This window comes from Meleagris gallopavo, chromosome Z (genome assembly GCF_905368555.1).
Source record: "Meleagris gallopavo chromosome Z, MGAL_WU_HG_1.1, whole genome shotgun sequence".
Classification (NCBI taxonomy): Eukaryota; Metazoa; Chordata; class Aves; order Galliformes; family Phasianidae; genus Meleagris; species Meleagris gallopavo.
The window spans coordinates 75,726,849-75,741,190 of NC_139435.1; the positions used below are offsets into that span (position 1 = coordinate 75,726,849).

General features: G+C 52.7%; 1 protein-coding gene across 1 annotated transcript; it reads right to left on the reverse strand.

The window, feature by feature from the left end:
- Nucleotides 1-1,263: 1,263 nt before the first annotated feature.
- On the reverse strand, nt 1,264-5,704 carry FOXE1 (forkhead box E1). Its single transcript, XM_085213566.1, has one exon. It carries the CDS (start codon nt 5,450-5,452, stop codon nt 4,592-4,594), a length of 861 nt encoding a protein of 286 aa, XP_085069692.1. The 5' UTR covers nt 5,453-5,704; the 3' UTR covers nt 1,264-4,591.
- Nucleotides 5,705-14,342: the final 8,638 nt, after the last annotated feature.

Consider the following 14,342-nt stretch of genomic DNA (forward strand, 5'->3'; position numbering starts at 1 on the left):
CCCCCTGGCGGCGGCGCGGCGCTCGGAGGAGCGGTCCGGCACGGCTGCAGTTTTTTCCCCTGCCGCGGTCCGGGGCGCTGCTCACACCGAGCCCCGCGATGGACGTCTGGAAGAGACGGGGTGTTTGTTCTCTTCGGACCACCCAGTCCGCTTTTGTTTTGCCCGGCTAAACTGCATCCACTGCAGAGCATCCTCACGTACCAGGCGCAAACGGACAGGGCTTGGAGCTCTTTCAGTTACTTTTTGATGTTAGGATAATTATCTCAATCAATCTAGGGTGCTACATTTGCTAATTTACACTGACTGATGACTTAGTGAAAGAAACGAGACGTAGAGCCCAGAGGCACAGCGGGAACGAACACACGCTGCACATCCCAACAGACAGTCCTCACTCAGCCCACTGATGTGGGGCCTCTCGGTTGTGCTGGCAGAGGGGTCCTGGTCTTCGCTGCAGCTGGGCTGCAGCACCCATCTGTGGTCACATAACTTGTATCTGCACTTGTTTTTATTTATCCTGATAATGAGTACCTACTCTGTGCAGCTTGAGCTTCTGAGACTCCAGGGTAGCAACCAGGGTCTGAGTTGGTCATGAAAACAGGGGGAGGAAGGAAGGGAAAATGGAAAAGGGAAAAGGGAAAAGGGGAAAGGAGAAAGGGGAAAGGGAAAAGGGAAAAGGGAAAAGGAAAAGAGAAGGAAAGGAAAAGACAAAAACAGTAAAGAAACAAAAACAAATTGGGAACCACTGAAAATCTCATCATATAGGCAGATCATGCTAAGACAACATACAGAAATAGATCTTGAGGCAAAGAAGGAAGAAATCATCACCATCAACCCATGAGCCTGCTGATGACATGGAGGAAGCCTCACCAGGCACACCAACATCTGCCTATCGATGGTACCAGTATGATGGCAACTTGCTATAAGCCCTCCACCCCTCCTCCCATGCCACACACACATGCACAGTGCACAGCCACCAATTTCAGGGCACAAAAGGGTGTACTTAGCCAAAAAGCAGGATTAGACACTGAGCATTTTTTTTGCATGTATGGCCATCTCAGCTGCATTATTGCTGGTTTCCAGCATCCATCTGCACAATGAGCAGATGCTGCTGTTATGATACCAACAATTGGAGACACCTCTCCTCCCTCCTCCCAGTGCCTTCAGCAAGAAAAAGGAGAGTGGAATGCAAGGAGCAGCACATGGCACCTGTCTTCCTGTGTGCCACAGCTCTGCTGGCCCCAGAAAGGCAAGAGAGGCTTGAAGTGCTCAGAAACACTTTGTTACAAACAAAAGGACAAAGATTTATTTCCATTACTAGTGAAGTAGCAGAGTAAATACCAAAAAATATCTCTAATACATACTTAAATCTTTCCCCCACGCTTATCAACAGCTTTCCTGAAGGCAGGGTGAGGTGTGCCTGCCCCAGACCCCACGTGGAGCAGGCGCTGCTGTGCTCTGTCCTTCTGCAAGTGCCCACTGCAACCTGCTGCACTCATCTCCCAAAGATCAAAGGCTACTCTGAATCTTAGCCTAACTTTGCTGCAAGAAAAGCCCTGCAATATTTACAGCTGAGCTTCCAGAAATCAAAAGTTTCCTAATTCTGAGAATTACAAGCAAAGCGTAGGATAAACACGCATTGACATCCCATGGTCCAATGTGACGTATCCCCATTTCCCCACAGATGTGGCATATCCCCATTTCCTCGTAGCCCTGTGCAGAGTTCCACGCAGGGGCCATGTAGCTCCTTGCCGAGCACAGATCCTGCCCAGGTTGTGTTTGTATTTTCAACCACATTCACTACAGGAAGCACGCTTCCCAGCTGTCTGGATTCCCTTGTTTCTGGGCAGAAATGATTTGGAGAGAAAAAAGAACAAGCACCTAAATCTTATCTGCCAACAGTGCATGGCTGAACCTATCCAATTTGTACCTCACGAGTCACAAATGTCTATTGTGCATGTCCTCTAGACACTGAGTTTTGCTCCTGAACCTGTGTTAGATGTTACCTGAGGTCAGGAGGAGCTTACACAAGGCAAAATGCTCTCAGGTGCAGTCCTCATCCCCTGGCAAGAGGAGAAGCAGCAGCCAGTAAAGGCAACTGAAGGCAGCTGCTGCCAGAGGAAGGCTGAGGAGGCAGTTTCCCATTAAAAACAAAACAAAACAAAACAAAACAAACAACCACTAACAAAAATGTCCCTGTGCCTCCAGTTAGGCGGGGGTGAGGTGGCTGAGGAATGGCAAGCCCAGAAACTTCTGACCCTGCTCAGCACCGATGCTAGAAAGGCACTTTGTACAGAAGATGCACCCATGTGCGCATGCAGACATGCAGTCCACAGTGAGTTGTGCACTCACCAGGGCACAGTCAGACACAAGCAGCAGTGCACGCAGACAGCCTGCACCCACACCTCAGCACTCACACCTGTGTACACACGTGCACAGCCACCATCTGCAGGCAGAACAGGCACACCAAGAGCCAAGGCACAGCAAGAGCCTCGGAAGCAAGGCTCTGCACTGCTCGAACAAAGCCCAGGAAACACAGTCTGGTGAGTGAAGGGACCAGCTCACACCCTGCAGGCTCAAGCACCGTGTCCCCCCAAGCAGCACTCAGCCTTTGGTGGCCTGCAGGCTCCTCCTGCAGTTGAGAGGGGGTTGGCTGGGAGCAGCATTGGAAGCTGCAGCAGCCCCTGGGTGCACTGGGACTGAGAAGGACATGGAAAGAGGCAGCGCTGCTCCTCAGGAACAAAAGTGCAGGGAGGCATAAGCAGGCTCACAGAGCGCCCAGGCCAGGACAGCAGCTCTGGGCCAGACCACAGGTGGCTCATCCACTCACACTCCGAGGGAAGCATGCCCCAGGTTCAGTGCTTGTCTTCTGTCTTCACCGAGGGCTGCCCCACAGCTTCTCCTCCCTGCTTGTTGCAGAGAGCCTGCACCGAGCTCTGGGGACACCCTTCCACTCTCATGCTCTATTTTCTCCCCCTCGTGTCCCACCTGGATACCTGGGCTTTGGCACCCAGTGAAGGCAAGAACTCCACCCAAATTTCAGACCACTGAGGAGACCTCACCTGAAAAGTCCTTCACGGAGCTGAAAGCTCAGCTGTCCTCAGGGGATGTGAGCTCTTTGCAGCAGTGTGCAGCAGCAGGACAAGAGGCACAAAGCGAGACTGGAGAGGTGCTGAATGTATAGAAGAAACTCCCCCACAGGACAATCAAGTTGCCCACTCTTCTGTCTCCAGTCAGACTTTGTCTAGGCTTTGCAGGAGAGCCCTGAGAACCTGGTCTTACTCCTGGCTGACTGCTTTGAGCATGAGCCTGGAACAGAAACTTCCCAACTTCCAGTCTCCCAGCTGAGTCACACTGCAGCCTGCATCTATGCTGAGAGACTGATGTGCACCCCCTCCTCTCCCAGCACTCCTGCTGAGACTCCTGCTGCACTTCCCACTTAATTCTCCCCACTCAGAGCTCCACCAGTTTGTACAACCCACACACCAGTTTTCTTCTTCTTCTCCCCACTCACACAGCCCCCACCTCCACAGGACAAAGAGCAGTATGGGATCCTTGCAGTAGCAGAGCTACGTCTGTTTCCCCCTGCTCACAGCCCCTGAGTGAGACCTGTTCATTTCTGGGCTTCCCAGTCCCTTTCCAGAGGCACTGGGATCTATCTGGAGCAATCTGCTTGGGTTTCTCCATGGACCTATTTTAAAGCTTTTGCCTCTCATGGATAGATTTTAAAGCCCCTTTCCATGTCTTCTTCTGAACTTTTTTTTTTTTCTTCCATCCTTTTGAGAGCTTGAAACAGAAGATGTGCAACCAAAGATCAGAAGATGTCATCCCTGCCTCTCTCGCTTCTGGAGGAGATGCTGTCTTCTCTAGGCTATGGGCAGAGAGTTGGGCTGACTCTAGGATTTGAGTAATTGAGGATGGGAGAATCCTCTCTGCAGATCTGTGGCCCAAACCACCATGATCCAAATTCAGTGCTGGATCTCACACTAAAGCCAGATGAGAATCCCTGGGCTTTGTCCAATCAAGTCGGGAAGATCTCTGAGGGCAGAGACCCCCACAGCCTCACTAGATCTCTCTCACTTCCAGAGGCTGACAGCAGAATTTCTCCCTTTGGGCCCCAGAGTCCACCCCACTTCCTGCAACACACAGCATGCCACTGGGTGCATCCCCGAACCTTTGCCAGTCCTGTCTGTGTCGCTGCTGTGGTACACAGCACCGATGCGGCAGCAGTGTGACATCAGGGACGCACCACCGTCAGCACCACGCACACCTGCACGGTTCAGGCTCAACGGGACCGGAGAGGGCATCCTCCTTCCTCCTTCCTCCCTCCTGCCCGAGTCCGGCAGGCGTTTCACTCTGCGAACGAAGTCACGAACCGCCCTGTTTTTTCACAGCGGCATCTTCCGAAAGTCCCAGGCATCACACCGGGAGGGAGAGGCGAGAGCAGCGAGGAGCTCTGCGCACCTGTCCCCGGAAAGCGGGCGGCACTCTGGCGCTCCTTTACCCAGCCCGGCGGCGGCGGGTACCTCCGGCCCCCCGCGGCTCCGGGCGCGGCGTCCTCCGCCCGGTGCGCGCCGTCGGGCAGGGCCGCGGGTCAGAGCGCGGGGACGAACCTGTCGGGGCCGCCGGGGAACGCGCTCTGCCGGAGCCCGGGGTCGGCGGCGCCCACCTGCCCGCCGGCACCGTAGGCGTGGGGCAGCGGGGCGTAGGGCGCGGGCGAGCGGCGGCCGTACAGCCCGGCGGGGGCGGGCGGCGAGGCGGGCAGCACGAAGCGCCCCGGGGGCGCGTACAGAGGCCCCGCGCCGGGCGGCGCGTAGGGCCCGGGGGCGGCGGGCAGCGGGCCGTAGCCGTGGGGCAAAGCGGCGCCGGAGCAGCCCTGCGCGGGGCAGGCGGCGGCGAAGGCGCAGGACGGGGCGGCGGGGGCCGGGGCCAGCTCGGCGGGCTGCGGGAACAGGCGGCAGGGCGCGGCGGGACGCTCGGCGAGGAAGGCCGGGTAGGTGGAGAGGTCGCTGCGCTTGAAGCGCTTCCTGCGGCGAAGGAAGCTGCCGCTCTCGAACATGTCTCGGGCGTGCGGGTCGAGCGTCCAGTAGTTGCCCTTGCCGGGGCGGCCGGGCTCCCGCGGCACCTTGACGAAGCAGTCGTTGAGGGTGAGGTTGTGGCGGATGCTGTTCTGCCACTTGCGCGGACTGTCGCGGTAGAAGGGGAAGCGCTCGGTGATGAAGCGGTAGATGCCGCCCAGCGTGAGCCGCCGCTCGGGCGCCTGCCCGATGGCCATGGCGATGAGCGCGATGTAGCTGTAGGGCGGCTTGCCCCGCTCCGCCGGACGCTTGCGCCGCCGCCTCCCGCCCCGCGCCCCCGCCGCCGCCGCCGCCTCCTCCCCGGGTGGCGCCGGGTCCGCCTTCAGCGGCGGCGGCGGCGGCGGGGGGCCCGGTGGCAGCCGGCTTTCGGCGGTCATGAGGCCGTCGGGGCGGCCCCGGCGCGGGCCGGGACGAGGAGCGCGGCGCGGCACCGCCGCCGCGGCTTTTATGCGGCGGTGTCCGGCGGCTCCGCGCCCCGGCGGCCGGCACTCCCCCTGCAACGCCCCGTATCCCGGGAGGCGCGGGCAGGGCCGGGCGTGCCGCGCCGCCGCCTCGGGCAGGGGCAGGGTAGGAGCATCGCCCCGCTCCGGGCCCCTCCGGCCCCGCAGCCCCCACCGCCTTCCCCGTCTCCACGCTGCGGGGTGGGAGCCCCGTGGGCACGCGACGGGACCCCGCGGTGCTGAGATTCACCCCAGTTCTTCCCCGAAGTAAACTCCTGCAGAACGAACCCCGGCGGATCCAGCGCAGCAGTGAGTGAGCGGGCTTGGATAGCGACGTGCAGCCTGCCTAAGCCAGACGTGCTCGGACCGCAACCGCCGTCTCCAGCAATGACCCCACACAGCCCGCTGGTCTCGGTGCCGCGGGACGTTGCCCTTACAAACTGAAAGAAGCTCTCCTGGGTGCTCCGTGGCTGCTGCTGGGAGCTGCCAGCCCCCTCTTGCATGTTGCTGGGATCTTAGGGCTAGACCCATGGCTGAGTGACACCAGTACGGCCAGCTGTTAAGAAGTGCTTACTTAGGTCGGTACCCTTGCACCAGCACTGGAATAGCAGAGCTGCCTGCTGCTGGCGTGCGGAGCTCAGGACCAGTGAGTAGTGGGATGTGGGACTTCTTGAGCTGGGATGAAAGGAATCAGTGTGTCCGAGTGTGCTCACAGGTGTGTGTGCACAGGCACAGCACACACAGGCACACAAGTGTGCAGGGGCACTGATCTGGGCTTGGGGGTGCATGGGTCTGCATTGGGTTGCGTGTGTGTGTGCAAGCACAGAGATCTGAACTGTGCTCGGGCACAGGGCATGATGTCCATGGGTGTGCAGGGGTGGGTTTGCAGGCTGGCTGACATGTAGAGCGTGGGTGTGCAGGACTCAAAGATCCATGCAGATGTTCTGCATGGCTGTGCAGCTGGTGCTGCCTATATCTTGGTGCCCACAATCACTTCTCCCAAAACTCATGTTGGCAGTGTGATGTCCTGGAGCGGTGGAAAAGCACTTCCAGAGCCTTTGAGACTGTTGCATAAAGGGTCTTCAGGTGAATAAGGGGAGGTGGGAGATTCTCCCGGTGAAAAGCAGTGCAGCTGCTTTTCCACTTTTTCCACTTAGAGGCAAATTTCTGTGCTATGAGGACCCATCTGCATGCCCCAAACAAGCCCAAACCCTGGTTGTTAGCTAAATGAGTGGTCCTTGAATTTCAGGCCACCTGCCTATTTCTATAGCTTCTAGCAGAACAAAAACTAAGCAGTGTCTCTTTCTGTCTGAGATGCAGCCCCAGTCGCTGGATGCAGATATGTGGCAGGATTTGATGTTGCATGCTGCAGCCTTCTTGCCAAAAGTCATTCTCCTGCACCAATACCCTTCTTGTTGAAGTACGGTGTTGAAGAACCCTGGGGTAGTGCTGCCCCAGAGAAACCCAGAAGCAGATTCCTCCTGCATAAAGCAGTGGTGCCTCTTGCTCCAGCAGTGCCCTCCAACCCACAGGGATCTGCAGCGGGGCAGGAATTCTCTGATCTGATTGTCTAAAAATCAGCTCAGTGATTCAGTCCCTCTGGGCTGTGCCTTTCTGTGCCATGCCAATTCCATGCCTCCAGAGGGCAAAGTCAGATCGTGCTTCACTCTGCACTGGTAGATGATGGGGAAAGAGAAGTGTGTGCGGGATGGGATGGCATGCTGGAACTGCTTCTGCTCTCCCTGCTGGTGATGGAAATGGTTTTCCAAAGAAAGCACTTTCCTTGGGACATCCCAACCTGTAAGCAAAGTGAACTGGATACCAAAATAGCATATATTGGCTCCTGTTCTTTCCCTCATCATACGTGGCAAGCTGCAAAGCAGGCTTCTGTGAGTGAAGCGGCATTCATGTAACATGATATCCTGGTGATTGTCCTCAATCTGACATTGTCATCTGCCTGCTTAAAAGCACTTCCAGCTCCCCAGTCTGGGAGCAGGAGTACATCTGGTACCTCTTTTGATTTCCACTTCTGATGGGAAGTGGGACTGTGGGATTCACCCAGGTGCAGCTCAGGCTGTTGCTCTCCATCTCCTATAAATCAAAGTCCTGCCCATTGCTGGAGCAGGAGGGTCGGTGCTCTTCCTGTTCATGAGCGTTTTCCTTCTCTTTTGATTCAGCCATACTAGAGCAAGGACAAAGGTTTTGGTAATGAAAGAATCAAGTGCTTCTGTCTTTTCCCCCCTACTGTTTTACCAAATAACACGGAAAATCTTATACATTGGGTAAACATTCATCATGCAATAGAAAATGTATGATATCTATAGGAGTGTAAGCCATTCGAAAGTTGTGGTTTGTCCTTTCTCTTGGTCCCAGAGACAAAGTTTTGGACAGCATCAGCACTGTCAGTGTATTTCAGTCTGAATTGCTCACGTCAGATCCTACTGCCTTCAAACGCAGCAGGCGCTCACTGGTTTTGAGACCAGGTGCTGCAGGATATGCCCTGCACAAGAGCATTGTGCCATGGACTCTCAGTGCTGGAGTTTGATATTAGCAGTAGGTGCCAGAGAACTATCCCAGCCAAAATCCCATCTGCTTGGATCTCCAAAGGCAATTTCCAACCGTGGAAAAAATCCAGTCCTCCAGGCGTCCTTCATTCCTGATGCCTGTGCTGCAAACCACACCCCTGCAATACCTCAGGAGTAATCTGGGAAGCCCTGCTCCCGAGAGCCCCATGCCCTGGAGGGCTTCTCCATGCCCTGGAGGGCTTCTCCGCCACCAAACCAGAGGGAAGCAGGTACAAAGCATGCAGACAGCCCCTTCAGGTGCTGCACACTCATAGCTTTGGTTCCAACATCAGAATGCCTCTCATCTCAGAAGGAAGAAAGGTTTTGCTCTGCCTCCATGTCCCAGGAATGCAGAGCTGTATTTAACATGCCACAAGTCATGCCTTCACTGGAACCAAGACTGGATCAGCTGAACATAAATGGAACAAGAGCAATATGCTGCGGCACAGCCTGCACACGAAGCACAGCTGCCTCTCCGATGGGATGGCAGCTTTGGTTCTCTGTTGATTCTTTTTGGCACAAGGACTCCTCTGCTGGAGACACGAGAGCACCAAAGCCAGGCACGCGATGGCACTCTGTGATAAAGGACCCCTACCTGCAGCCTGTGGTGAATATCCAGGACAGGACCACCAGGCTGAGTCTGTTGGACCAAGAGAGGTGATGAGCACACACCACACCGTTCCCTTCCAGAGCATGTGTCCACAAAGAAGAATCTCAGAATCCAGAAACTGGACTGAAGACATCGTGCATCTGGCTGGAGTCGGTGGAGGATGAGAGCAAAGTGGTGGCTGCACGGATATGTGGAAATGGCTTGGCTCAGGGACCAAAGGGAGATCTCCAATGGGAACTGATGTACAGCTGCCACACGGTTGTGGCCATGCGGCAGGAGAGAGGCTGGAAAGCAGCAGTGAATGGGGAGTGATCTTTGCATATTCGCGTCAGGAGATGTTCACATGCCCACTCCAGTGGGAGCCAGGTTTCATGCTTATCAGCAGCCTGGTTGCTTATCGTCAGTTGTATTTTCCCAAATGTTGTCTTCCAGCTGAAGCAATATTTAGAGCCAGTTTGCAAGAAGATGAGCTGCCCATTCTTGCCTCTGTACCTCCAAGAAATCACCGGGAGCTGAGCAGATCTGCCAGATTCTGTAAGAGGAGGAGCTGACTTTTTCTGAGAACATGCAAAGTAGAGTCAAGCTCACTACTGTAAGAAGAAAACCACTTGCTATGCTTTTTTTGCAGGTGCTGTGAGGTTTGCATGGCTCTCGCTCTTCTAAAGCCTATGCATTTCAGTGGCTCATGAAAATCTTCCAGATGGTATCTTTGAATAGCCATCGGGCTGATGGCATGGAAATAAGTTCCCTTCTTTTGCCTACCAAATGCCCTGTTTCAGTCATCCTGCAGTTTGGAGAGGTTTAATCCCCTCTCAGAGTGGTTTAGATCTGTGGCATTCACACTCCCTGTAAAAATGCTCTTCCTTCCACTCCAGGTCCACCCTTGGGGACAATGGCAAGAGACACTGGCCAGAAAGTGCAGATTTTGGCACACGGAGTCACAGGCATGCCACTAACTTTGGTTGGGCAGGGAAAGGCATGTAGGACACAGCTGTGGCTCAGATCCTGCAGGGTTGCATGGATGTCCTACTGGGACCCATCTGCTCTGCTGTGGGGACCAGAGGGCCTGCAAAACCTAAAGTCTGTGTTGTGTGAAGCTGGGTTTTGCTTGTTGGAATTCTGGTTCATCCCTCTTTGCAGCTAGTGGTGAATTCTGACCCCTGATAGACAACGCATGCAGCAATTTGGAGATAAAAGTTTATTGCTTACCTAAGAAGAATAATTATTTAATTACTTGCTTTTATGTGAACAAAGTGTCCTTGTAAACGTCTTGCTTTATTTCAGTAAGTTATATGGAAAGAAATACTTGCTTTATTTTTCTTCATTGCAGATGGAACGACATTACTCTGGACATCATCTTTTTCTAAACAGTGCTTCAGTGGGATGGAGAGGGGTTTGGTCATTTTTAGACAAACTGTTAGGGGATTAATTCCCCAGCACAGGTAGGAGAGAATTCTTGGTTGTGCTCTTTGTGGCAGTGTTCTTGTTGCTCCACCCAAATATGGCCATTAAGTCTTTAACAACTTGCAGTCAAGTTGTCATTTGATTTAGTAAACAGGTTAATCAGTCTGTCCTTGACATGTCCTTCTATCTACAGTCCTTCCAGGGGGCTGAGCATCAGTTTCCTCATGGTCACAAGACAGTGGGACAGCCATGGAGGCTTAGGAGCAAATAGATGGGAGAGGTAGAGCAAGGGTGAGGGCATGGGAAGCAGGGGAAGGAGGAGGAGAAGGAGAAAGGCAGTGGAAAGGAAGGGTCGGGCCTGGAGCTGGAAGAAGATGAGAGCCTTTGCTGGAGGACTGGTTGGGGTGTCTCTTTCGTGGAGAAGATCTTGAAGAGATGGACGAAAAAAAGTGTTGTCCACCAGAGCGTTCTGTCCTCCAAGTTTTGGCCTGGAGTCAAGGACCTTCTGTGTAAGCATCTGTTTGGTTTGAGCAAATGAACATGAGAAGTAATGTTACAGATTTTTAGGACTGATATTTAAGGATCCGTGAGATGACTGTTAGGTTCTTCATGTTCTTTTTTTATTATTATTTTATTTTAAGGACAAGGAAGATCACTGATTAAACAGTATTACCGAACATTATTAATCTCAGAAAGTTAATCATGAGAAAATACTGGGTAACTTTCACATCTTCTGTTTGTTATATTTGTTACAGACCCCTCTTTGGCTCCAAGCCATTTGTTTGCTAGTTTGCTCAAAGCAGAAGGTAGGCCTACTGTTTGGGTAAATCCAAGCTGTGGAACCAGAGAAGGATTCCTTTGCTCCAGATCTTAGGAAGTGAAAGAGGAACAGTAGGAGGAGGCAGGGCTGTAAGTGCAGTTGAGTGCACTTACAAGCTTTCCCATGTTCTTGTTTGTGGTGGCCTGTCAGCCTGGCTGTAGAACCCAGGCACCAGTCTTGTGGACGGGCTGAGAGTTTGTCCCGAGGAAGGAAACTGCTACCTTAGTGCCCAAATCCAATCTGAGATGCTTCATTACGGAAACCCTGTAAGAATGAAAAGGTTGGCCTGAGTCTCTGCACCTGATCTTCTGGTTTTGAAGACTGGACATCATCCGTGTGGACCTGCGGCACGGGTAGCACTCTTGTATTAGCCTGCTTGCATGCCAGCCAAAGCTCTCTGAGGTACCACGCCGCCTGTTTGAAGTGCTAAGGCCAGAACAGCAGGCCTTCAACCAAAGTTCACCTCTAGATGAATCTCACAACCACTGAGACTCACAACAAGAAGTATGAGGGTAACTGGTAACGCATCTTAATCACTGTCGCCGTCCTCCTGTAGCAGTGGTTAGGTGCATTGCCTTGCTCTGCATTACTCTTGGTGCATCTTTTAATTTATTATCTCACTGCTTTATAAGTAAAGACAAACACTCCGTTTTAACTCGCTGTCTGTGAGCTCTGTGCTGACCTCTCTGGCAAAGCACTTTTCCATGGTCACACGTGAATCTCTGCTTTCAGCTACACCAGGGAGCGCAAACTGCTGGGCCTTCCTCTGCAAACCTCTGCTCCGCTGAGGGCTGTGCTCTGCTGTTCTTAAGTCTACAAGACATCTGCTGCCTCTGCAGAGAGGACCGTGCTAGACTTGGCAAAGAAAACTGCTTAAAATGGCACCTGTGTCTGTGCTGAAGCACACGCATGTTCCTGTGTAAAGCAGCAGAGAATGCAAGGTACACCTGGCTGTGAAGAGTCTTTATTTCCAAAATAAAGTGTAAAACAGGATAGCCCAGGCTTACTTGTGCTGGTGGATGAAACTGAAATGCTGTTATACAGAGCTCCTCTAGGAAAAAAGTTTTGTTTTATTTTGTTTTTTTCCCTAGCCCTTTTTGTACTCATCACGTCTCTGACCCTTCACCACTGTGGTAACACTGAGGCCATAGTGCCCTGCTCACAAACACCTCCAAAAATTTCCCGGAGCTTTCCCTGAGCCCGTAGCACAGCATATAGTCCCAGATGAGGAAACTGCTCGTGTCTAGGTTCAGAATTTCACTTTTGCAGGACTACAGAGGCTGTGAATTCAGCAGTGCTGCTGCAAAGCCCGTGGGGATTTACACTGGATGAGAATCCCAGCGTTTAGCTGAGGGCTGCATGTATTTTCAGAAGTGTGTGTCATGCTAATCTGGATCGAGGGAAGGGCTTTTAAGTTTTGTGCTGCATTTGAAGCCACGTGCTGTAACACTGCTGTGCGTCTGTGCACTGGCAGCCTCATTTGGATAGCCTGGCCTTAATTGTTCAATTATGAGTCCGTACGTCACGTGTGACAGCTGTGCCTGAGGACAGGTTTACAAGGGGACAGCAGGATCTCAATGAATTTGCCCTGTGCTTTGTGAAGCCCTGTGAATATCACAGAGTCTCAGCCTCACTTGTACTTTCAGCAAGAGGCTGGACCAGAGACCTCATTATTTCTGCACGTCTCTATTACTGTGACAGACACCGTGAGGCTGAACCATGATTTCTAAGAGTTCCTGTCAAGTCAGCTCAAATCCTGTTAGCCGTTTAGGAAAATGACCCACGGACAGAAGCAAAATGTCTTTTTCTCGTGCCAGGTGCTCCGATTTTGTTTTGGAGCTGGCTCTGGTGATTTCGCCTCTGCCACTTAGGTCCTTAGAGACAAATCACAAACTGAGCACCATGCTGCAATGTGGCAAACATCCCACAGGCAGCTTGCCGTGTCCCTGCTCCTTCCCTGGGGTGGGAAGCAGCACTGTGAGCCCCTGGCTTGTGCTGGAGGCTGTGCAGACAGGTTGTTCCTTGCTGGTTCAGTGTAAATAGTTGAGCACTGGAGGTAATTTCTTTCAGTCACTTATTACACAGCTTTATTGAATTGGGAGTGTCAATTTTTTTTTCTCTTCTGAACTAGTCTGGGCAACACTGACAGAAGAGCTGAAAAATAAGAGCTAGTCCTGCAGGAATGACTCATTCTGGCACAGGATTTGCAGAGCAGGATGAGAAGTTCAGGTAAAACAAAGGGAAATGGAGGCCGCAGTAAAACTCTGTGGTTTGGAGCATGACAGTTTGACTGCTACAGAGTCCAAGTTGGAAACCCCCTCCCAACAAATTGCTCTACTCAACACCTTGGTAATGTCTAAAGCAAGGCTGTATGTGAGCTCGCTTGTTCCAGGCTCTTTCCCATGGGAGCTGTAGATTGGACTGCTAATTACCCTGGGACTGGAAAACAATTATTGTTGTTTTTAATTAAACATAAATAAAACAATGGCTGTCCCTTTAAAGTTTAACTTTGAAATATTTTCTGCATTTTTTAACAGGGGTTACACCTGCCAAGTTCAGACAGAGCAGCACTGGAGTTTTGACAGAACTTAGGGCTATTTGCAGCCAGATTTCTCCAGCAAGGGCAACATGGTAGGTGAGGGTGAAAGCAGAGTTCCTGCCTAAATACCTGGGCAGGGAGAAGGGAGGCTCAGTTTCCTGAAGCAGTGCTGGACACAGAGATCATTCTCTGCGCTGTTTAACTACTCCACCTTGCCTTCTTCACCTGAAATCTTTGCACGTGTATTCAGCAAGTTGCAGAGCACTGGCTCAAGAGAAGCCATCTCCAGCACGTGGATTAGAGAGGGTCATTTTTCCACTGTTTTTAAAAACATCTTTATTTGTAAGATAAAAACGTCGGTGTGGTAACGGCAAAACGCAGAGGTGCCATGAAGTCACAGTCCGGCTTTTCTGGTACTTGTTTGTAGTAGGGATACAGCACTTGCAGAAAGGTTGTCCTCACTCGAGGTGGTAAAAGTATTGCTGAAACACTGGGAAGTATGAAGCACTATGATGTTCTAAGGGAGCTTACTGATGAAGTGGTGTGACCTTTCTGCCAGAGACATCCTGTTCTGCAGGCCATCTGTTGGTCTGTACGGGTGAGCTGAGACCCAGTAGAGTGTGGTGTGGTATCCACACGTGGCATCTGGTGAAGCACTGAGGTCCCCGTGCCCAAGCTTCTGCAGAGCGCAGTGGTGTCCCCAGCCACCCAGACTTCATGGAGCACGTGTTGCTCTCAGGGCAGCTGCAGAAGACAGAGCGACATGTGGGAGGTGTAAGACTACCCAGGATCTGATGTGGACCCTTCTCCGATATCTGTCGGGGCTTAGGCCAGGAGAGGCTGGCATGTGCACGCAGGGAGGCTGCGACTGCTTTCTTCATCCCGGCCAG

Bases quoted from the DNA above. Each gene is read 5' to 3' on its own strand.
- FOXE1 (XM_085213566.1), bottom strand. From the start codon at position 5,452: ATGACCGCCGAAAGCCGGCTGCCACCGGGCCCCCCGCCGCCGCCGCCG.